Source organism: Ictalurus furcatus, chromosome 3, assembly GCF_023375685.1.
Source record: "Ictalurus furcatus strain D&B chromosome 3, Billie_1.0, whole genome shotgun sequence".
Classification (NCBI taxonomy): Eukaryota; Metazoa; Chordata; class Actinopteri; order Siluriformes; family Ictaluridae; genus Ictalurus; species Ictalurus furcatus.
The window spans coordinates 1,662,465-1,687,137 of NC_071257.1; the positions used below are offsets into that span (position 1 = coordinate 1,662,465).

Genomic DNA, 24,673 nt, shown 5'->3' on the forward strand with positions numbered 1-24,673 from the left:
TCTGTATATTAGGCTGGTACTAGCCTACAGTACGACACTCATTTATGCGCAAAATGGTTGCAGCTTTAAATAGTGCCCGATGCCGTTTCGGTTGGGATTACTGCGTTTTTATGTGCAGTGTTTACTTAATTATGTGCATTTTAATGTGTGGTGCCGGTTAGACTCTCTAGAAAAACCTTACAGATGTCTGAATATCAGTTTTCCGACAGGTTTTTGTCACTTCTTCATGTAATGTTTTGATGCCCCGACACTCCCAGCGTGTGCTTCCGGTTCCGGTGTGGAGCGATCCTGTTCAGCTGTTCTGCTTTCAGGTAGAAAGGAACCTGAATTCGCACAAAGCACTCAGGTGTTAACCTGGTTTTATTCATTCCAAGCCTCAGTAACGCCAAACAAGTCGATAAGTAGTGCCCTGTCCTGTGGGTGGAGGTTTCAGGAGTAAAACACTCTCCATAGGTCTAATAAATACTCAAAATATTATCGCAGGCTCGTCGTGTTTGTCATGAGCTACAGCACTTCTTCATATCAGTTTAAAACTACATCATCATCATCATCCACTTTTATTGAAGATATTTGTGAGAAAGTCATTTAGTTTCAGGTAAGTTAAAAATGAAAGCTGAAGTATGTTTATTATGATGTTTTTAATAATAATAATAATGATACTACAACTATGTCTTTGTCTTTAAACTTTATATGCTAAAATTCTTCTAGAAAGATCTTTTCTTTTTAAAGCCTCTTTTTGTTGTCATTTATTTATTTATTTAACTTCTTATTTCGATGTTTGGATCATTTATTTATTTATTTTTGTTAAACATTCATTTAGAATTTCTTCGAAATCTTTAAAGGGTTATTAAAATTATTTTTATTTCTGTATTATGTATTAAGAGTTTCACATTATTCATTATTTTATTCTTTCTTTGTGTATTTTTTTCCCCTTCTTATTCTGTTTGTGTCTGGATTAATTTCTTTCTTCATGTTTATTAGTATTGGGGGGCCAAGCACTGAAGGTGTGTAGACACCCTATTGTTCTTCTTCTTCCATTTCTTGTTCATCTGGCTTATGGTGTCTATGGCAGTCCATAGAACTGTCTAGTAAAAAGTTGTGAAATTTGGCACACTGATTTTACAGGGTCTAAGGAATGTTCAGACCAAATTTGGGCCTATTATTATTATTATTATTATTAGTAGTAGTAGTAGTAGTAGTAGTAGTATTTGTAGTAGTATTATGACATTTGTGTGTGTGTTGCTGATTGAGATGCTACTGAAATGAACATCTGAAGAAAAGAAAACCCCTGTAGATTTAAAACGACTTGACAAAAATGCCAAAAAGTGCAAAAACATAAATTAGCTTCAAAATGTGGACTTTTTTTTGGCTACCTTTTAACAGTGGACACACGACTTAATATCTCGAGTCACAGCAAAAATGAGCCAAAGTTTGTGAAATTAACTTTTTATACACACCAAACCATCATAAATTTTGACAAGGACACATTTTTGATGATTCAGAGTCCAATAAATCAATAAATCAGGTCTTGTGTTTTGCTATATGCAGTTAATAATATAATTTTTTTTTCCTTCCGTATACTTAACCAATGGCATTTGATCTCAATCTGACTTTAAACTGATATTTGATATAATAACATTGAGTCAGTTCTGTCTGTACAGACTGTGATTAAAACTGGACTTATTACTGCCCTGTGCTGCTCTTCTATCAATCATGAAACATATAAAAGTCAAAATTTGTTAAAAAAAAAATAATAATAAAATTCTCAACAACACAGATCAATTAAATTAACCCTGTAAATGAAGTGGATGTTTACGACGTGCCACATGTTCAGCGTTTATTATTGGGCCCCAGACAGCGAGCTTTACACTCCTCCTGCGTGTCAAACCTGTTCCCGTTGCCCTCGCAGCCTCCGTACCAGAAGCGGCCGCACTCTCTCTTCGAGGCGTCGTAGTACCATTTCAGCATGAAGTTGAAGCACGTGCCCATGTCCTGAGCGAGCTGGCAAACATCTGAGCGGAGAGAAACGCGTAATAACCCGTACTGTTTATCTACATTACGTATAAGTGAACACCGAGGTGCAGCTTTACTAAAGATCTGTGCGTGTAATAGAAAGTTATTGCCACAAGTACACTATAGTGAAAGGCTTTTCTTTGAATATAACCCTAACCCTAGCTTGTTAGTAACCTGAAACTGCAAAAATAATGAAAATGGATTGGAATAATATTGAATTTATTTAACACGGCAGGAACAGAAAATGAATTTGTGTGTAAATTGGTGCACCTGAAGGGCAGGTATTAAATCTGTAATTTAATTCCGATTTTACATATGTATGCTATGCAATGCATTAAAACGTGTGTGTGTGTGTGCGCGCGCTACCTGTCGCTTTTGATGGTTCGTCCTTCTGAAAAGCTTGAACATCTGTCGGAGAAACGAATGTTTAAAGGAACGATCAAAGATGACACGATTATTATTTAGGAAGACGGTTACATACCCGCTTCTGACTCACGTAACCCTCCACACGTCTCCTCGCACTCGGCTTCAGTCGGGAAGCGGTTGTCGTTCCCGTCGCAGCCGCCGTACCAGAAGTGGGTGCATTTCCCAGCGTTCCGATCGTAGTACCACCTGGCCTCGTAGCTTGAACACACCCTCCCCATGTCCTTCTCGAGCAAGCATCGGGCTGAGACGCAAACAACAGAAACCACGCGTTAAAATCCCGACCTGGTACACGTTTGCGATGTGTGTCGAGTGACCGGCTTCGTGTGAATCAGTCACGGACCTCGTGGAACATGTGATTTAGCTCTGTTTATGCTTACATGTAGCTATGTGAATGAGTAAATCAGCTCATTAACGCACAAGTAAGGAATAAAAGTAAAAGAGCCAGATCAACATCTCCTGGCCAATCAGAATTGAGTATAATCAGTACCGCTACGTACTGAACGAATTTTGAGAATGGGATGCAAAGATACGTTTACAAGAAGACCCCCACCGTGCATGGTCCTTATTATAATACAGATGGATTTAATCTCATGTATGAAAAATGACCAAAACGCTAAACCCGTGGCGCAATTTTGACGTCATTACTCTGCGTGCGTGACAAAGTCTAAATCCCGAGACGTTAAAACGTTTGCAGTTACTCGTTTATTAAACGGTCGGGCGTACCCTTGGACGGATCGGGTCCGTTTCGGTGCGCGGCGTCCTTTTCGTCTCGCTTCTCGGCCGTCTCGCTTTTCACCTCCGGCCCTTCGGCGCGCTCGTCCACAGGCTGGTCCCGATACTCGTTCGGGTAAACGTCCTCGTATACATCCGTCTCCGTGAACGTCTCCGTATACACCTCCGGAAATGTCTCGACGATTATTTGCGGACGTTCCGTGTACGTCTCCGTGTACGTCTCCGTGTACGTCTCCGTGTACACATTCGTATACGTTTCTGTATACATAGTTAAGAACACTTCCGGAAGCGGCGCCATGGTTTCCTGATATTCGTCCGCGCTTGCTTCGGTGTAGGCCTCGGTAACGGGTGGAGTGGTGATCTCTTCAGTGGTGGCGAAAACTTCAGGTCTGACCATTTAGAGGAAGGATAAGTGAGCAGTTCTGTACTTTAGAGTGTGATATGAACAGCAAGAGAAGATTAGCTCTTATTATCAGACGTACATGTGTTAGCTGATAGGAAGTAGAACACGGACCAGCGGGATCAAGCTCAATCTCTGCCCAGGACGAAAGTTATTTCTTTATTTCTTATAAGTGAAGGGCAGGTATGAAATGTAACCTCTAATCTGATGACCTATTCTCTAAGATTATGATTCAGTCATTGCATCATATTTAATAACAAATTGTATCCGTTCTTGCCATCGCTTGTTTATTGTATTAGTAAAGGAGATCTTCCGGTTCTCTTCTTCGCTCGCCGTAAACATTTTGCGGATTGTCACGCTGGGTGAGACATTTCCGTAGTTAAATAAAACAATTCATTAAAAGCAACAGTTAACACCAAACGTTTCGAATCGTCCAGGTCCATTTGAACCACCCCCGCCCCCAAGAAAGCTTTAGCGTAGTGAGACACGTCTTACCTTTTTGTTGGAGGAACAACAGGCAAATGTACCCTCTCCTTTGGAACAAAAGTGCTGCACTTGTCATTTAGAGAAGATGGTTTGGGAAAGAAATCTCCTGTAAGCAGATTAAAGAAAAAGAAATGTAACGTGGAGAAAAAGACGAGTGCGTGAATTGAACAAAAGATATGCATAAATGTTATTGTCTTTTGAACCCAAGTTGCTGAACTTGGATACAACCCAACGTTAGGAAAGAGTCATGGAGATGTTTCTTACTGGTGAGCATGCGTAGGAAGGCTCGTAAATATTTCTGAGCATACTTCCTGTCCCTCGGCCCCAGCTGTCCCAGAGGTATATGGTGTTGCTCTGACGGCGGTGTGCTGAGACCTTTTACCAGAGTCCAGTTGAATTTTTCTCCCGCAGTCAGCGTGACCATCACGATATCGTTACACTGAGCGAGCATGGAGACGTATTTCAGCTCGTCTCTGTCCACGAAACGCTCCGATTCTTCACCGAGGATGTTCAGGACCATACGCTTCTTCCTCGGAGCCTGCGCTTCCAGGAGAACTTTGTTTACGATCCAGTCCAGAGCCGAATCGAGACGCGGCGAACCGCCGGCTTGTCGCATGTCTTCGGAAATGCACCTCTCTATCGCGGCGCGGTCTTCGAATGCGCCGAGTCCGATCACTTCCTCGACGTGGAAGTTGGGGTAAGCAGAGCTCTGCTGATAGACGCCGATCCTGGCCTTCCCATCCGCTATGGTAGGTTCGTTGCTCATGTCTACCACGTCCAGCACAGACACCAAGAGTTCCTTCACGTCAGAGTACTGATCAGCCCGAAGGTCGTAAGAGGAGTCCATCATTACAGTCAGGTCCACGTCCACCTCCTCGGGCTCAGGGTTTAGTATTATGTCACATCTCCGGTGTGGGTTACAGTGATCTACAGAGAGAGAGAGAGTGGTGAAGTGGTGAATGACTGTCATGACCTCAAACGTTGTTATACGCGGATTGTTTCTGCTCTCGTTAGCGTACGATTTAAGATGGTTGTTACTACGCATACTTTATGACATGGATATGTTTGTGTCACTTGTGTAAGTAATAACTTCAACTTAAATAAGTATAGGGCCTCAAGCATCGTGTGTGAGGGTCTTGTTTTAATGTATGTAGCAATTTACCGAAACAGATGACGCACTCTTTAAACCAGCTGGCGTCCTGATAATCAGAAACCCTGAAACTTCTTGTTTCATCAGCCTGAGAAGCAATAAAGGCAGAAATCATAAGATGCAGAAGATATTATTATTATTATTATTATTATTATTATTATCATTATTCTTCAAAATGCCTAAATGTATTTAATGTGTTTTATGGGTATACCTTGTACATAAATAAAACTAACCACCGACATTGGTATTTAACATAAATCTACTGTAGATGTAAGATAAAGTAGCTTAAAATACGAGTTTGTTTTACATTCTCGTATCAAGGGGGAAAATACACTGTATGGCCAAAAGTATGTGCACCCCTGACCATTACACCCATACGTGGTTTTTTCCAGCTGTTGCCACAAAGTTGGACGCACACAACCGTATAGATTGTCTTTGTATTCTGTGGCGTTACAATTTCCCTCCAGTGGAACTAAGAGGCCCGAACCTTGTTCCAGCATGACGATGCACCTGTGCACAATGCGAGCTCCATGAAAACATGGTTTGAGAAGGTTGGAGTGGAAGAACTCGGGCGTCCTGTCCTCAACCCTATTGAACACCTGCAGGATGAACTGGAACTGCACCAGTTCCAGACCTCCTCATCATCCCAACATCAGTGCCTGATCTCACTAACGGTCTTGTGGCTGAATGAACACGAATCTCCACAGCCATGCTCCAAAATCAAGTGGAAAGCATTCCCGGATGAGTGGAGCTTATTATAATAGCAAAGGGGGACTAGATCTGGAATGGGATGTTCATCAAGCACATACGATGGTGAGGTGTGCACAAACTTTTGCCCATATATAGTGTTTGTGGTCTTTTCTTTTTTTTTCTTTCTTTTTTTTTTTTAAACAAATCCCTGTACGTAAGTCAAAGTCGTCCATGTTCCTGTTTCCTACCTGGATGGCACGACGAACATTTGGAGCATCGTTGAAGGTGATGACTCCCAGGTTGATATCTAAAGCCTTGAGCTTCATCATGCCCGTGTTGATTGCTGGGATGTCCTGTGAGTCCCCGTTTGTCAGGACGATGACCACCTTCCTGACCAGTTTGCCGTTTCGGACGCGTTTGAGGACGTTCTCAGCAATGAAGCTCAAGGCCTGGCCGATATCGCGGCGGTTCCTGCTCCTTTGCAGAGAGATTCCCTTGACGGCCTCCAGTAGCTGACTCTTCCGATGGTGGTCCGAGAAACGGATCAGATAATTGGTTTGACTGTTGTAGGACACGACGGCAACTCGAGCTCCCACCGGACAGTTCGTCTCGGCGATGCGGACGTCCTCTAGCAGAGACAGGGTCGTAGAACGCATCCTCTCGAACGCCCTCGGGGCTACGTCAGAGGACATGTCCAGAGCAATCACTAGCTCCGTAGGGTAACCTGGACACTGGGTGTGACCTAAACACATCGAAGAAAATAAGGCAATCCAGTAAGGAAGCGTGATCGAGCAGATCACTCGGAATGTTCTCGGAAGGTTAGGCTTTGACGCCTTGGCAAAACCGTTAAACCTTGGCAGTGGACTCGGAATCTTGATCTAGATAGATGGATGGATAGATTGATTAAAAAATGGATGTATGATTAGATGGATCGTATAACGAATGGATGGACAGATTAATGCACAGCTCGGAGGGATAGATGGATGCAAAGATAAACGGGTGGATGGACAGACGGATAAATATTTGGATTAATGGATGGATGAGACATAAATGGACTTACAAATAGACAAGGATGGATGGATAGATGGATTTATGAATGGATCAACACTTGGACATGTATAGTTGGATTGATGGACAACTCAGATGGAGGAATGGATATGTTGGTGGGCAGATGGACGGACAACAGGATGGATAGACGGACAACAGACAAACGAACGAACAGGTAGACATGTGACCTGGACTACAGGACTGACGGACAGACAGACAGACAGATCATGGTCTTACCTCCACAGCAAGCTGTTGACGAATGAGACACATTTTAGAATTAGAGAACGAACGTTTCGTACTGAGAGATGGATCAATATGCTCGTTATATTTAACACAGTAGGTTAGTTTAATAGTTAATCATCTGTAAGGATTACAGTACTGATTCTCCTCTTACCGCAGTTTTCACGCACGTAATTCACTAATTCGCATTCCTACAAGACAGAACAGGCCAAAGCACTCATCATTAAACAGACTCTATAAACGCTCACGTTTGTATGCACTTGTACGATTCAAGGTGAAATGTAAGAACCTACAGTTTTCACACTGGTTCCTGGTGATCCTTTAGGACCCTAAAGCACAAAAAAGGCATTCTGTAAGGCAATTTATATAAATTTAACCGTTATATAATTAGTTTTGACAGAAATGTATTTTTATTTTGTAGGAAGATTAGATGTTACACATATTTCCACTCGTTGGTTGAATATTTCCCTGGCTTTTTTTTTTTTTTTTTTTTTTTTTTGCCGTTTAAAGAACCAAAACAAGAAGATACCCCGCACTACATGGAGTTACCGGATTATTAGGTACACCACTATATTACCATACAGACTAGCAGATCAGTGTGTAACAAAATTATATTAAAAAACAACGGAAGTGAGTTGTTTTCAGGTTCAAATCGGCTCATAGTAAGTCATGTCTGAATAAAGACCGCCCTCTAGCTGTGAGGAGGGAAATAAAAAAAAAATTGGATTTTTTTTTTCTCAACAAATCACAATGAATCTTAATAAAGCTTTTTGTTAAAAAACTCCAATGAAATACTCGATTTCATGATAAATAGTGTGTCAAAAATATATAATGTATTGTGTCAGCTCCTAATTTCAGTAGGTTTTGGATAATGATGATATAATCAACAATTCAACCGAGTATTATTATTATTATTAGTATATCAGAGGGGTATCAGGAAATACCGACCTGGTGTCCATTCAGCCCTTTTTCTCCAGGATCTCCAGGAGGTCCCCGATTTCCACTGTTCCCCTACTCACAATAATACAGGACTAGACATAATTACGTCTGAGAAATTAATTACTCTGAGGGGAAAAAATCTGTTAATTACTGGTAACTTTTTTTTTTGTCTAATCAAAGCAGAATTAATATTAAAACATATAATCTAATTATAATTATTGAGAACTTAATCATAAGACCTTACCGGCCGTCCTCTGTATCCTTTGGCCCCTCCCTTTCCAGCGGATCCTTTAGTTCCATCTTCACCCTTGATTTTAAAAACATAATTTTTTTTTTTTAGATGTAATAAATGAAAAATACACCATTAATTTCGATTATTTAAAAGCAAGTACAGTAAAGGTTTAATAAAAGGTACCGGTAGCCCAGGATAACCAGGAAAACCAGGATTTCCCTGCAAGAGACAAAAATTCATAACCGTGATCAGCTAGTCATAACTATATACAAGAAAGTCAAAGTGATAAAACTAAAGAAATAAAACACAATCTGTTCTATATACAATATACGTAGGATTTAAAGACAGGAAATGTAACAATACTTTTTGTCCTTTACGTCCTGATGGTCCGTAACCATCTGCGCCAATGTTGCCCTGTTTCAAAGAAAAGTAGTAATCAGTTTAGCTTACAGGTAATCGTTGTGAGGAAAATCATTTTTAAACTTGTTTAGTATCGTTGATGAGCATTAATTTTACTGACTGCATGGATGAACTTTCAGATAATATCCTTACCTGATCTCGGGCAAAGTTTGTAGCGATTCTGACATACAACTGGGATTTTAATTCACGAAATGAATAATATGAGCATGAGCAACCTTTATCTTGCTTGCCTTATCCGATTGGAAGCATTTGTGTTCATACAAATCTTTATAAAAGTTATACAAAAGGAAAGAAAGTTCGCTTTTTCAGTCGTACACACATACCCTGATTTACCAAAGGATTGTGTGTGTTAAAGAGTGAAAACTTGAACACCCAGAAAAAACAAAAACAACAACAACAAAAAAAAACATATAAGGGGATTTATTAACAGGACATGCAGAGGGTTAGTATGATTGAAGGGCAGGTATTAAATTTGCAAAAGCTTGTTTGTGCCATTTAAAATTACCACAAATTATTAAATGAATGACAAAATTCACCAAAAAATATGCTTTAGTGAAATAGTAATAATTAAAAAAAAAAAACGAGGTTAAACCTCAAATTGACGGTCAGGTTGGTTTCGTATTAGGTATTCACCGGATGTTTGGTCCTCTGACACGTACCGCAATGAAACAGAGGCGGTGAAAAGGTTTTTATTCACGTGTGTTATAAATGGAACATGATGTCCTTCTTTTTAAGTAGGTTAAAGATACATAGATTTGTACGTCACCGTCCCTATTCATCCCAATTCTCGATTTTTTAAATCCCCATCATATTTGATCTATATCTAAAGACATACTGACCGGTGGTCCTCTGAAACCCTCAGGTCCGTTGTCACCTTTATTGCCCACGTCACCTATCTGACCCTGAAAAAATGACACACATACACTTTGAGAGAAGAGTCGTTATAGCATTACTCGCCCCTGGAAAAACACAAACTTGGTTTAGGACGCTACATAGAAACTATCACAAAGCAGAGTAAATACAAATGCTGACTGAGTTTAGAGTGAAAATGAAAACGAATGACTAGAAAATTTGAGTTTAAACTGCATTTAAAACCGGTGTAGAACAGCTTTATCATAACAACGTGATAAAGTTATGAAGAGTAAAGTGAAGTAGGAATATTCAGGATTCTGCGGTATTTCTAGGTCACTATTTAAATGTAAGCAAATGTGCAACATAAGACCAAGTTAACGCCTTTTTTTTTATTTTTTACAAAAGGTCAGATTTTCCTCAAACAACTCGAGAAACCAGCTCGAGAGCACGCTGTCGTTAAAGGAATAGGGGAGACGTACTGACTGTAAAGAAACTCTGAAGCTCACGTAAGTTTCTACATTTCGCTCAGGTTGTCATGCCGATGTCATTGAGTAATTAGCGATGCAAAGATTTGTCCATTTCTCGAGCTCACCATTAACCCATGCTTCCTTATTCGCACCCATCGACTTAAAAGGCAAGCTCCGCCCCTTCTGTGTGAACACTGGGAATTATATTTATTTACTGTGTGTTCTTCTGTGTTCTCTATGTCTCTGTGAAGAACCCCAAGTTCCTGTTTGGGACCGAGTCTAGTTCTGTGACATCACGGGAAAAGAAACCGAAAGGGTTTGTGACTTACCCGTGGCCCTCTGCGTCCAGGGTTTCCTTTGGCCCCGATAACCCCGACTGCACCGTACAGTCCCTGAGGAGAAGCCATCAAGAAAATCTAAATGTTTGTGCACAGATGTTTTATGGCTAAAGTGACATTAAACCTTTTCCCACTGCATTAATATTAGCAATCTAATATTAATCTACGTTTGATTTTTGCCGACAGTCGTTTGAGATGAAAATCTGAAAAATTTGAGCCGCTTCGGTTTCACTGTAGTTGATATGTAAGGAATAAAACACTTGGGGGCGTGCAGTTAGAGGAAAATAATGAACCGTAGGGTAGTGCGATGAAGTGGAGTTGCTCTTACGATGCTAATGTTGGTTATTTTGCTTCGAAATTTATATTAAATACGGATGCTGTAGGAGCAGTTTGGACCTACCCGAACTCCAGGTAGAGCTTGATCACCTTTCTCTCCTTTGGCTCCATTTCTTCCAGGAGGACCCTGAAGAGAGAGAGCGAGAGAGAGAGAGCAGAACACTATGACTGAGACAAACACATGAGGAGTCAAATTATTGAGACAGAGGACCACAAAAGGTTTGAGATTATTATTATTATTATTATTATTATTATTATTGAGAAATACAATGTGTCTGGGGAAAATAGCAATATATTTCCACATAAAGAGTTCTTAAGGTCCTTACCCGCAATCCCGGATGTCCAGCGGGACCCTGTGGTCCTGGTTCTCCTTGTTCAGTAGAGGAAAGCCCCTTAAAATAAACATTAAGATTTCGATGATAGAGTCAAAACCGTTACACGCACAAATGACGGAACCACTAAAAATCCATCAGACGAGATACTCCATCCGATAACGGAAAAGTTGATGGTCATGCGATCGCTGTTTTGGGAGACGGGAGTAATTGGGTTACACGGAGATGAGTGAATTTCTGTAACGGGAAATGTATACAGGCTCGTACAGGGGAAAAGAATAAAATAATAAACATGGAATAGAATGAAAAAATAACAGTTTAGCAGTCACTGCAAAAGGGAAAAGAATAGAATGAATAATAATAATGGAATATTATAGAACAAGAGGAAGTGGAATAGAATGAAAACCAAGGTTTAGCGGTCACTGCCAAAGGGAATAAAATAGAATTAAATATGAAATCTTGTTCCTCATTTGTAAATCGCTTTGGATAAAAGCATCTGCTCAATGAATAAACGTGAACAGAACAAGATTAACTATAAGAGTATAAGATGAAATTGAATAGAATAATAATAATAATAAAAAAAAAGATTTGGCAATCTGCAAAAAGGAATGAAATGTTATAAAAGAAGAGACTGGAAGAGTGTGAAGCCCTAAGGGTTTTAGCAGTCACTGCATAGGGGAATAGAATATAATAGAATAGATTCACATGGAATAGAGTAGAACAAAATAGAATAGGAATGATTCGAATAAGAATGAAAACAGGTTTAGCAGTCAGTTCAGTGGAGTAAGGTGAACTTTAATCGTATACGATGGAATGGAATAGAAAGAAATTGAATAGAATTTTTGCAAAAGGGATTACAACGAAATGTGTACAAGAGAATGGAATAGTGTATGGCTAAATGGAATTGAATGAAAATAAAGTTTTAGCTGTCACTGCCGAGGGGGATGGAACCGAATGAAATACAACTAGATGGAATAATGAAATAGAATAGAATTGATTAAGAATAACATGGAATAGAACAGAACAAGATGAAATGGAATGAAACCCTAAGGGTTTAGCAGTCACTGCAAAGAGGAATAGAATAGAATATATTAACGTGGAACAGAGTAGAACCAAATAAACAATGGTTTATCGGTCACTGCCAAGGGGAGTAGAATAGAATGAAATAGAAACGTATTTACTAAAATAAGATGAAATGGAATAGAATTAGATGAAACTATAAAAGAATAAAATATAAGTTTAAATATAAGTTTTCAGTCATGGAATAGAAATGGTCGAATAGAATTGATGGAATTATGCTTACTGGAGGTCCTGGTGGTCCCTTCCTCCCAGGGAAACCCTATAAAAGAGGAGACATCATTGCACTCGCTCTGAATTCCTCCATATTTATGTTTGCACTCCAAATATTTCCCGCTGTGGCATGCTTTCCTGATGAGCAATGTAACACATGACCCAGGCAACAACGCGGAGCCAAAACTTCACCCGAAAAAGAAGGAAAAAAAGACTAGCACTGTTAAGCTTAAACTAAACATCAGTACATTAGCGGAGAAGCTGCGTTCGAGCTGCAGCTGAAGTGTACTTACATCCTCTCCACGTTCGCCTGTTCGACCCGGAGCTCCATATGGGCCTTGATCACCCTAACAGGAGGGTAGTCGAGATTGCTGTTGTTTTAATACTGCTCAGTTAAAAAAAAAAAAAACTAATTTCTTTCTTCATATTCATGCTGCACTGCTCCAGATGGGATTTGTTTATGTTTTGCCTTTAATATCGTTAATAATTTAAATGTATAATTTTATAAATAAACGCGTTAAATCATTCATAAGATCGATTAGACGCAAACACTCACAGGACGGCCTGCGTATCCCGGCTCACCCTTCGGACCCCGCACGGTGCTGTCTTCTCCTGGTATCCCCTGTTCACCAACATTTCACGCAAACGATAGAATTAAATTATATGAAATATCAATTATTACTCTTTAAAGACTTTAATTCTTAAGGTTTTTATTATTATCTGTTTTTTTTTTTTTTTTTAATAATACATGCCCAAAAATGTAAATCATTCTAAATTATTCGTATTGTAGTCTAGTAAACTAAAAATTATTATATGAAAAAAAAAAAAAAAATTCAATGATCACAGAACAAAGGCAATTTATTTAAAAAATAAATAAATAAGTATAATAATAAAAAGTAGTTAGATTTTATTTACCCACCGCTATTTATATTTAAATATTACATTTAATTTTAATTTCTAAAACGTAATCATTTTAAATGTCGCAGAACAAAACGACTCACAGGATCTCCTCCCACACCACGTTCTCCCTTTGGGCCGGAACCTCCTTTAACTCCCTTTACACCCTGCGAACAGACGCAAGACGAAGACAAAGCAACTGCATGAGAATTATTATTCACTGCATGGAAATTTAAAACTATATGAATTATAGTTTGATGATGATATTTAAATGGGATGTTTTTTCATGTAGAAAGTTCCACATGGAGGTCAATTATTTGTCCATCTAATGTGTAATATATAAATAATATGGTGGGATGTACTTACTGGTCGACCTGGATCTCCGTTCGGTCCCGCCACTCCGGTTGCACCAGGAAAACCCTGCTCAGGACACAGAATCAATACAGTAAACCGGAGAATCAAATTCTTAACGCGGGCAGACCTGGGATTTGCAGAGCTAACACTACATTAACGAATGACATCCTGGACCAGGATTAGCTTGCTCAGTAAACCCGTTATGTAAAGGAATAAACACGTGTTAACTAATGAAATCAAATCGCAAGAATACAAGTATCAGCATGCTGTATTTTAAGGACAGATGATCACCTGTTCACCGTCCACCCCAATGAGACCGAACTCTCCATCGTCTCCCTGTTAGACAAAAAAAAAACCACACACACGCGCACTCAGGAAATACCAGAATACCAATTACTGGTGAAACATAGTGAGGAAAAACCCATCCTGGTACTTACTCGATTCCCAGTGTATCCGATAGATCCCTGTAGAACATACGAAAAGGTACGTTAATGATTTGGTAGAACAAAGGCAGTTTTATATTCATACATACATTCATGGAGAGTCATTTTAATGGGGATTTGCATACATGCCCCATTTTTTTTTTTTTTTTTTTAACAAAACAAATTTCTAAGAATTCGCAAAAGCTAGCTTGTATAGAAGGTTGTGGTGAAGTAAAGTAAAATCTTCGAGCACAGAACAGGAGATTATTCTGTATTCCCAGCATGTTATACCTTGAGACCTCTTTTGCCAGGGCAGCCTTGGTGTCCTTGAGTTCCGTTCAGACCAGGCGCACCCCTTTCACCCTGTCCACAAGAAGACATAGCAGAAGCTACCATAAAATATGTAGAAGTCATGGAAAGTGGGTATGTTTTTTATATATATATATATGATCTGATAAAATAGTGGAAAGTGTACTCACCGAGCTTCCGTCATCACCGGGTATTCCTGGATGGCCAGTTAGCCCCGGTCCTCCCTTTAAATCCAAAACAAAATCAGTTACTTAGATTGGACACTTGCCATTTTAATAAAGCACGATAAGTTAATGACTTCTCTGGACAACAACAACAACAATCAGTTGAATTCTGTTGTTTTTTTACTTGATAATTAAAAGTCACTGCTTTTTCGTCGTCATGACGGTGTCAGTCCTGTCAGGTAAGGATTCCACTGTGTGTTGAGATCTTTGTGCTTGTGGTGTCCATTCTGGTGTCTCACTTCATGTTCCGAATAAATCCCACAAATGTATCCCATTACTTATTCCCAGGAGGTTTAAACTTTCTTTACTGTACCAATTATGTGGCAGCCTGAGAAAACCAATCAGTGTGTCTGAACACAAAAAAAAAATGTTAAAGGATTTTTGTTTTTTTTTTAAACCAATAATTGGGTTTCTCTGCCTATTAGCAGTCAGTTCCGGAAAATTGGAATTGCGCGATATAGTTCTGCACGCTCTTTCGCAGTGACGTTTGTTGGTAAATGAGACCTTTTTAGCCGTACTCGTGTTGTGTTGTGTTGGCTGAATGCGTGTTGTGACGATGTTAGATGACGTGTCTTGGCCCAAGTCTGCGGGACATCTGCTGTAATATCGGACAGTTGCAAGCGCCTTGGAATATTGCGGCGTTTGCTCGATTTTGCGTTGAATTCTGTGATTGCAAAGTCGCAAAATCCTCGAGGGAATGTATTACGTGTTTTGACCCCTGTAGGTTTAGAAACAGTAAAATCTGACATCACGTTGATTCGTCAGTTGAACAAACACTTTTGGTTGTGTGCTGTTCTAGGAAGTTCATCAAGGAGTGGGTGGTGTGATGCAGTTAGAAAATTAATCAACACCTTCTGACCAATCCGATTTGGGAATTTAAGAGTGCTGTGGTATGTGATGTGACGCTTCTAGCGCTGATTGCGCCAATTTTGTCATGTCCGATTGCTGTTTAGGGCACACTTAAAGCATAACAAATTTCAGAGATAGATTTCCAGTACAAATTTTCATTCATGTCTTAGAAATAAAGAAAAAAAACAACAACAAACAACTGGAATAACGGAGGTTGCACCTTTAGTCCCGGGGGCCCAAACGTTCCCAAGAAACCAAAATCGCCTCTGCATGTACATGTCACATTGCAGCACTCTCTCGATGCCACTGCCTCCTGTTTATGTAGAAAAACGGGAAGGAAAAGATACGGTCAGGAGAGAAATTCCAGAAAATGTCACATACAGTACAAATACAAAGACTTAATTTGTTACATTCAAATTGCAATATATCCTATTTATATTTAGGAATAGGCTCTCAAATTATTCCTCTTATGAGTATTGTAAGTAATAAAAGAAGCTCACAAGCTGCTCCAGCAGTGCATTGCCCACGTTAAGCATGTTGATGGAAAGGGGCTTGCCGTAGCTGAAACCTCGTCCGAATTCCAGCGCTTGGTGGTCCATGTTGTCTTTCAGGGCCACAATCACCAGTGCATTAACCCCTAGTGCACAAATGACACACACTCTGGCTGAGTGCAGGGCAATATGAATTTAAAACGGTTTCAACCAAAAGTGAGATGAAAACAGCGCACGTTCTTTTGCCCCTTAAAAGTGATAGAAAATTTCACACTTCCATTGAAGGAATGAATGAATCGCTGACGCTTAAGAGACCTTCGGTTTCCTCATAATTTAAAAGTTAACAATGATTAAAATGTACTAATAAAGTTGAATGGTTTTGGCTCGTAGATATGATTGGGCATCCAGTTTAGATATGAACTTGGCTCCGAGAACCCCTACGCGTAAAGAAACCTCTGGAAGGCCTGGCAGTCCCGAGCCGTGATGGCACCTTTGCACGGAAGTTGTTATTAATATATTCCTAGTACAACTTTCACGTGAAAACTTAAATTAATATGTGGAACCATTCGGTGTCTTTCAGAAGGTTGCTCTTACTCTAAAGTTGAACCGTTTTTTGAAAGGATCAACAGTCAGCAGGTATTTGGGATTTCCACTGTTTTGGAATGAATATACAGTACGGTACATATATCTGAATGTGGAGTACAATGTTTACGTTTTATTTGTATACAATCGTAAGCCTGTTTTATCGTAGCCCATTAGTCTGAGCTGTTATCGTACCGCTTTTCTGGAGGCTCTCTGCACTCGCTTTTAGAGATTCCATGGAGTCATCGAATCCGTCCGTGAATAGGATAACCACCTGGGAAAAAGCAAACACACAAAGTTTTGTATATAGGACGGTTCTGCTTCAACTGTGAGATCATGGGACCATGAGATCATGTGTGGTCCTTTCACTATTGTTTGTAGGATTTCATAATATATATATGAAATTTCACCAGAAATATTCGTCCAACCCTTATTCAACCCACGTCGCCGGCTCACCTTCACTCCGGCCTGCGAGCGAGAGAATTTTTGTCTGAAGGAGTTTAGGAGGAGCGCGTTGAAAGCGGTAGGCGTCGCAGGCCGTATATGGAGCACCTTGGTGACCACGTTCTGGTCATACTTTTCAAAGTTAAAATCATCCATAACTTTCCCGTCGTTGCCAGAGACGACGCGGAAACCAATCTTGGTTTCAATTTTGTCTGCAGCGACGCAGCAGAGCCCACCGATCATGGATAAACGATGAATAGCTGCAGCGACAAGGGACTCTGCGTGTGGTCCCAGTAGAGGCTGTGAGCTTGTTCTGCGTGATGCATCAAATCCGATGCCAATGTCAATAGAGCATCCTAATCAAACAGGAACGAACGGTGCGGTCAGGCATCCAATACTGCAGTGCTTCCTTACACGAGTAATCTGTACAACTAAATATGTATATATTTTGACGGTGGAGACAGTGGTCACTTACCCTGCGGATCCGGTATGATATCCGGTGTGCAGATGGCTTCTAGAACTTTTCCGGCGGTCGTCTTCAGCGAAAGACTCTCAAAAGTCTCGTAGAAAACCCGCTCTTTGGAACCAGCGATTTTGATGAGCTCATGGTGATTTATATCCTGTCCGATCCCAATAGCATATACCGCAATGTTCTTTGCTCTAAGATTAGCTAGTGTACTTGGATCCTCCTTGTCGTTAGCTTTGCCATCTGTGATCAGCAGCAAGTTCTGAGACACTCCTTCCTTTATCCTGCTTCCATGCTCTGGTGTAAAGTAATCTGCTATTTCTTTAAGTGCTTCCCAGGTGTTTGTACCTTGTTTCCTTTGGGTAATCTCATCTATGGCATTTTCCACTCCTTGTATATCGCTGTATTTGTCCAGGTAGAAGTGATTCAGTACTTTGTCGCTAAACTGAGCCACGCTAACCCGCCATCTGTCTGGTGCGATTTCGAGCTTTTTCACGATGTTGATCGCGGAGCCCTTTACAACTTTCCAGTTGATCTCGGAAATCGATTCGGACCCATCGATCAAAATGACCAGATCTGCCGTCTCCTTCTCACACACTAAAAGGAATAAAGGAGAGTGAAATTTAAATGATGCACTAAATCTAAAGTACTTGCATTAACTTCTAGTGCTTGGGTTCACTTTGGTACAGAATGGCTTTACCTGGCTTTGTCAGATTGCAGAGTTGTTGAGTAATTGGTTTAGACAGCATTTTAAAAGCCTCGTAGTCGTCCACATAATAGGTCCTTTTGTCATTCCCGGTAATTCTTGTGAGCTCGGCCTCGTTGGCTCCCGCCATCCCGATCGCGAACATGTTGACCTCGGAACCTGCGAGATCTTCCGGCCATTTTGTGAGGTCAGCAGAGTCGGCGACCGGACCATCGGTTATCAAGCATAGCACCTGAGGAACATGCTGAGAACGCCTTCCTCCATGCGCCGCCGCAAAGTAGGAGAGTGCAGACTTGAGAGCCTGGGCTGTGTTTCTCCTACCTCCAGGAGCGTTCATCACTGAGATGGCTTCCTGAACCTTGTCCTTGCTGATGTACTGATTTAGAGTGAATTCGGGTTTAGGCCGGTCGGAGTAAACGATCGCTCCGAAGCGGACTCTTTTCTCCCCGACGTCTGCCTTTTTCACCACCGCTCCCAGGAATCTTTTCATGAGCTGAAAATTGTCGTTGTCGCCACCACCAGAGCCGTCCACCAGAAAGATTACATCCATCAGTTCAGGTCTTTTGCACTCTAGCGAGCCAAACGTTTGAGAGAGACCATGATCGTCATGAGATGAGAGACCAACAGTTTTATGATTTTTAGATATCCTAATAACTGTTATTATTATTACAAACCTAATACATGCATCACTTACCAGTATTGCAAATCTTGAAGATAACCTCACTACCCAAGTTCTGCAGGGAAGCAAAGTTGTTGTCTAGGTAGACTCTGTCATAAGATCCGGAAATATCGAGCAACTGAGATTTACTAGCGTGTCCCAAACCGATAGCATAAATGTTGACGTTCCGCTCCCTAAGATCTCGAGAAGGCTGTACTACGTCGTCTTTGGACACGCTATCGGTAACGAGTATTAGGAACTGCAAAGTATTCGCACGTCCTCCACTGGACTCCTGAAACACTGTTAAAACATCTTTAAGTGCCTTGCCTGTGTAGGTTTTGCCTCGGAGCTGCTGGATGGATGCAATTTTCTTTTGTAATGAGTCTTTATCGTGGAATTCGTTTAAGAGAAATTCCTCAGTTGTGCGTGTGCTGTATTGAACGACAGCGAGTCGCACCCTGTTCTCTTTTATAGGGAGTTTTTCTACGGCAAATCCTACGAGTTCCTTGGTCTTTTTAAAGTCTAGCTCGTCAACCGAATCTGCACCGTCGATCAGAAAGACGATATCCGCCGAAATATCTTCACAAGCTGTAAGACAGGGCAGGAGAAAGTCAGTCATTTCGTAGTTTTATATTTATAATATGTCAAAACATTTAGCTTTTGCCATTTAAACGACCACAAAAACTGCTGTTATTTTACCTTCAAATGAACAAATTTCTTTAAGGATTTTGGTTTTAATTAGCTTAAGGGCATCGTAGTTTTGGACATAAAACGTCCTTTTAGGGCTTCCGGAGACATCTTCCAGCTCGGCCATATCCGCGTCTTTCACTCCGATGGCGTAGATCGTGATGTTCTGCCTCCTCAGTTCTTCAGCCGGAATATTCACCGGCGTTCCGACCGCCTCGGATTTGCCGTCGGTAATCATGATGAGTATCTCGCGGACCTTATCCTTGCGTGTTTGTGACGCTCGCCCAAAGAGCGGGATCATTGCTTCCAGTCCCAGGTCGATTCTAGTGCCACCCCCGTACATTATTAGCTCTTTCACTGCTTTTTCCACGTCCGACTTTGTGTCGTAAGTGTCCAGGCGGAAGACGGTGGTCGCGTGGCTCGCAAATTTCACCACGCCGATGCGCACCTTATCGGGTCCGATATCGAACGTATGAAGGAACTCTAAAATAAAAGCTTTCATCTCATCGAAGTCTTCGTAAGAAATGCTCCCCGATTCATCGAGTAGGAAGTAGATGTCTGCTTCAGCTGTGAACTTGCAGCCTGAAGGTAAAGAAGAAGAATCTCGAATAAAGATATTGAATCTGAGAGTGTTTATAATAATGAAATATTTTGAAAAGTTTAGTTGAGCATAGAGTTCACAAACCTTTCTGAAGGGTAATATCTTTGAACATGGGTATGAAGGCGGAGGTAATATCCCCACAAAGGCTTTTTGTTAGCATACTCGACAATGCATTGAGCTTATTGAAACTCTCTACGTTAAGCACAAACTTTCTGGGTGGGTAGGACGCGATCTCATTCAATTCTTGTAAGTTAACGTTTTTGATGCCCAGAGCAAAAACTGTAACGCCCGAGCGACGCAGCTCTGCTGCCACGTTGGTGATGTCGTCGGCAGACCATCCGTCTGTGATGACCACTGCGATCTGTTGAACGTGTTCATCACTTCGGCTGCCTCTTTCCTTGGTGAATACGTTGTCCTTGGCAAATCGTAGAGCGGCTCCGGTGTACGCTTTGCCTCTGCCGTAGGACAGCCTCTGAACGTACTGCAGAATTTCACTCTTGTCTCTGAACGTGTTGAGATAAACGTCGGCCCTGGGGACATCGCTGTAGTGAACGATGGCTATCCTCACTTTGTCGATGCCTACGTCGAGCCCCGAAATGGTGTTTATGAGGAAGTTGCGTACAAGCTGAAAGTTTTCCGGTCCCATGTTGCCAGATTCGTCGACGATAAACACGACGTCTGCGATGTTGGCGGATTTGCAGTCTGCAGAAGCACACAAGAAAACCGTGTTACAATGCTAGTCAAGAATTGATCCACTTTTATCGCGCGCACAAGCTCAAAACCATACATAGATTCTAATGTCATGGAGGATTACTGCTACAGGTTATTTACGATCTGCAGTCGAGCAAAAGAACACACCTTGGGAGATACTGAGCACATCTTCTGATTCAATCACGGACTTGACTTTCTGTAGCACCTGCGGAAGGTTTTGCGTCGTCATTTTGTAGGTCTGATTCGGACTAGAAATGTCGTCCAGCTCTTCCACTTCGGCTTTGCCCAAGCCGACAGAGATCACGTGCATTCCGTCCTTTCTGATCGTACGCGATGGCCGAATGACACTGTCGTTCGATTTCCCCACGCTCGTCACCAGCAGGACCTGTTTGAAGCCTTGGGCGAGACGGCTACCGGTCGACGTATTGAAGAAGTTCTTGCGTGCGTGTTCGATTGCGTTTCCAATTTGACGCACGCCTTTGGGCTTAAGTCGGAGATTGCGTATGGACGATAAGATTTCGTTTCTGGTCTTATTATTATTGAGAAGAAATTCCTCTTCGACGCCGTCGCTGAACTGTGCCAGGCCAACATGGTTACCATCCTTGTCTACGGCGAGCTGGTTGACCAGTCGCAGCAAGAAGTTTCTGATTTGTTGGGACTCTTGTTTTGATGCTGTACTATCCACCAGGAAAAAGACATCTGAGAATTTGGGGGAAGAAGCTAAATGGGGGAAAAAAATAAGGGAAAGTTTTTAAAAGGTTAAACTTGAATAATAGTATGGGCTGTACTGTTAAACAGAAACACAAATTATAAGACCGTTACTGACAAATGGTGTAGTGGGAAGTACTAAAAGATTTAGTGGTTGTTTGGCACCTGGAACTTTTTTTTTTGTTTTTTTTTTTTGGTAGGTACAGTTCATTCATGTATTCATCTTAAGTGACCACTTTATCATGGTCATGGTCGCAATGGTTCTAGAGCTCATCCCTGGAATACAAGGAGCGAGGTGGGAATACACCCTGGATGGGAAAATATTCCATCACAGGATACCATGCACATTCACACCTATGGGCAATTTAGAGTAGCTAGTACACCTACTGGAATACTTTTGGACAGTAGGAGGAAACTGGAGAACCTCGAAGGAAACCTAAGATTCGGGAAGAACATCCAAAACCCAGCACAGACAGAAAACTGAGCACAGGGTTGAACCGGAGAACCTGGTACAGTGAAGCGGTAATGCTACCCACTGCACCAAAAGGTATTTTAGATAAGTTATGTACGACCTCACGTTTTCGTCCCAAACTGCCGTTTCCTGCCTGACGCATCCTGGGTGGTTACGTTCCCATGCAGCCCTTCACTGGCTTGTTACTCACGTTATTCTATGTGACGAATCTGACGAGATCTGAGCATGACCTGTCGAAACGGAAAGATGTGCAAATTACCTCGTAATTGGTCATCGACAGCGGTACACACTCTTCTGCGTAGGTTCTCGATCAGGCCTAGTAAATTTTGGTAATTGTCCGTGCTGAACAAGAATTCTGTCTGGGGACTGTTAGCAATGGCTTGGAGCTGCGCGTTATTCGCCGGTCCGGTCTCGATCACAAAGACGACGACTCCCTGCTTTCGGAGCTCCTGAGCCGGCCCCTGCACGGCGTCGCTCGACTCCCCGTCCGTGATCACGATGGCGATCTTGGAAGCTCTTTGCCTAGCTTGGCTGAAGTAGGTGTTCCGAATGAAGTCCAGAGCGAGCCCTGTTCTTTTTGGCCCACCCTTGCGATATGTGATGCCGAGCAGCTTCCTGAGCAGATCTTCCTTCATGGCTTCATTTTCACCGAACAAGAACTCCTGGTACGGTCTGTCGCTAAACTGAGCAAGGCCGACTCTCACCTTTTGTTCACCAATTTCAAGTCCCTCTACAAAAGCATTGAGGAAACGGCGAATTTCTCCAAATTTGGTTTCTCCGACGCTGTCGGAAGAATCCACGAGAAAAACAATGTCTGCTGCGGTAATCTCGCTGCATTCTAGGAGGGGGGAAAAAAACATAAATGTACATACGTTTCACTACAACGAAACTGTCATGCGTGAATTGTAACTTGTGAATCATTGCAGTAGCTGGTTGAGTTTGAAAAGAACGTAGTGATCCAAAATGTTTTTTTTAAATTTCTTTTAATTTTTTTTTAGTCATTTCCTCAAGGGAACTGGACTTTGGTTTTATAATTTCAAAGCCATTTTCCCCCTCACTCCTGACGAACTTGTAAAATCCGCCCGATCAACTTTTTCAATTGTCTTGACCGACAGTTGGGTGAGGAATGAAACGCATGGGCATGCTGTTATAGGAAAATAATCACAAGTGGTGTAATGGACCAGCTGGTGTAATGAACTGGAGTTAACAAGCACATGACAGCTAAAATACTGTCAGACTGCTGCTGTTCTTGAAAATTAATCAACAAGATTATCATCAGATTCACAAATCCGTAATCAAAAATGAGCCACAACTTAACATTAAAAGCTTTCAAGCTAGTAGAACCGTTCACAAAGTATCCTTTATGACTTAAAAAAAACAAAAACATTCAAATAGAGCTCTTACCTTGTCGCTCTCCTTGTGCCTCTTCTACGGTGGTGCACAGCTCACGACCTACATTCAGCGAGATTTCCTGGAGGGCATTAAAGTCAGACACGCTGTACACGTGATTGTTATAAGGCTGACTAGCGAGCTTCTTTAGGAACTTCTCGTCTGCGTCTTTGATTCCAATGGCGTACACCTTGACTCCCTTCTGCCTCAGTTCCTGAGCGTGTGGCTCGACCTCATCCTGAGAGCTTCCGTCTGTGATGACGAAGGCGATCTGAGGCACCATTTGGTTCGCCCGACTCCCCGCTGCCTCAACGAAGTGGTTTTTCAGCAAGAACTTCAAAGCCTCGCCCGTGAAGGTGCCGCCGGTCTTATACGGCAAGTTCTTAATGTAGTCGAGAATCTCCTGCTTTTCCTCATAGGTGTTGAGGAAAAACTCCGTTTTCGGTGTGTCGCTAAACTGGACCATGCCGACCCTGACCTTATTAGGGGCTATTTCAAAGTTCTTCACGACGGACATGAGGAACTCGCGAATCTGTTGGAAGTTCTTTAGACCGATGCTGGCCGAGCCATCCACTAAAAACACTAAATCTGCCTTGGCTTCCTGTGTGCACACTGCAAGAGATTAGGTTCAGGTTTAATTGTTAGCTAAAAAGGTGGAGATTACCCGATTAGCAATATTACATGACAAAAAAAGAAGTTTCTCAAAAATTTTATGTCACATTATCGTAATAAGTAAAAATGATCCTACCAATTTTTTGGCCATGACCGGTGATGAAGTAGGATGAGATTACAAGAATATAAAGTAATCCGTGAACCGACCCCATCGTTGTACCCTTTCTGGTGGCTTAAAATAACATTTTTTTGTAAATAGAAAATTGAACGTTTTCTGTTAGAATTAACTTTTATTCAGTGAGTTTTTACTTCAAAACTCATACAGATCAACATTTAAAAAAAAAACAAAAAAACCCCCAAAAACCTATGCCTACCATATCAATTAAAAATAAGTATGACCGATAAAATGCATGTGAAATATACCAAATAAATAAATAAAATGAATAAATTGTTGTTTAGTTGAAATCTTTAATTGAAAATTAGTGCTTAGGTGCATTCCATCATTCCATTTATTTTTGCAGTGACTATAATTTTGGCTACTTGGATATGAAAAACTGATCAGTATTAATTTAATGAAGCATAATAATAATAATAATAATGTGCACCTTACCTTTTAATGTGGATTTTTTTTTTCAGACAGCCATTTGAATTGTTACTGTGAAACAGATGCAAGTTAGATTTGTAGAGACCTTTACATTGTA

The 24,673-nt window shown here is 41.2% G+C and overlaps 1 protein-coding gene across 1 annotated transcript; it reads right to left on the bottom strand.

The window, feature by feature from the left end:
- Positions 1-1,444: 1,444 nt before the first annotated feature.
- On the bottom strand, positions 1,445-24,383 carry LOC128605152 (collagen alpha-6(VI) chain). Its single transcript, XM_053620316.1, has 41 exons — positions 24,109-24,383; positions 23,376-23,972; positions 22,231-22,809; positions 20,939-21,511; positions 20,165-20,782; positions 19,492-20,061; positions 18,829-19,380; positions 18,129-18,704; positions 17,438-18,025; positions 16,975-17,318; positions 16,714-16,792; positions 15,946-16,082; positions 15,666-15,758; positions 14,543-14,596; positions 14,355-14,426; positions 14,079-14,105; positions 13,933-13,977; positions 13,654-13,707; positions 13,392-13,454; positions 12,947-13,012; positions 12,684-12,737; positions 12,404-12,439; positions 11,095-11,160; positions 10,833-10,895; positions 10,424-10,486; positions 9,615-9,677; positions 8,719-8,769; positions 8,539-8,574; positions 8,368-8,430; positions 8,133-8,195; positions 7,478-7,513; positions 7,339-7,375; positions 7,182-7,193; positions 6,146-6,639; positions 5,220-5,295; positions 4,322-4,984; positions 4,067-4,163; positions 3,163-3,560; positions 2,495-2,680; positions 2,380-2,421; positions 1,445-2,012 (listed from the first exon to the last, which is right to left on the bottom strand). The coding sequence occupies exons 1-41, from the start codon at positions 24,182-24,184 to the stop codon at positions 1,831-1,833; spliced, it is 8,544 nt and encodes a 2,847-aa protein (XP_053476291.1). The 5' UTR covers positions 24,185-24,383; the 3' UTR covers positions 1,445-1,830.
- Between the last annotated feature and the right edge of the window lie 290 nt (positions 24,384-24,673).

Coding starts and splice junctions, on each gene's coding strand:
- LOC128605152 (XM_053620316.1), bottom strand. CDS start 24,184: ATGGGGTCGGTTCACGGATTACTTTATATTCTTGTAATCTCATCCTAC. Junction 14,597..15,665: donor TTGGGCCCCCGGGACTAAAG/GTGCAACCTCCG, acceptor TTGGATTTAAAG/GGAGGACCGGGGCTAACTGG. Junction 13,708..13,932: donor TTGGGGTGGACGGTGAACAG/GTGATCATCTGT, acceptor TGTCCTGAGCAG/GGTTTTCCTGGTGCAACCGG.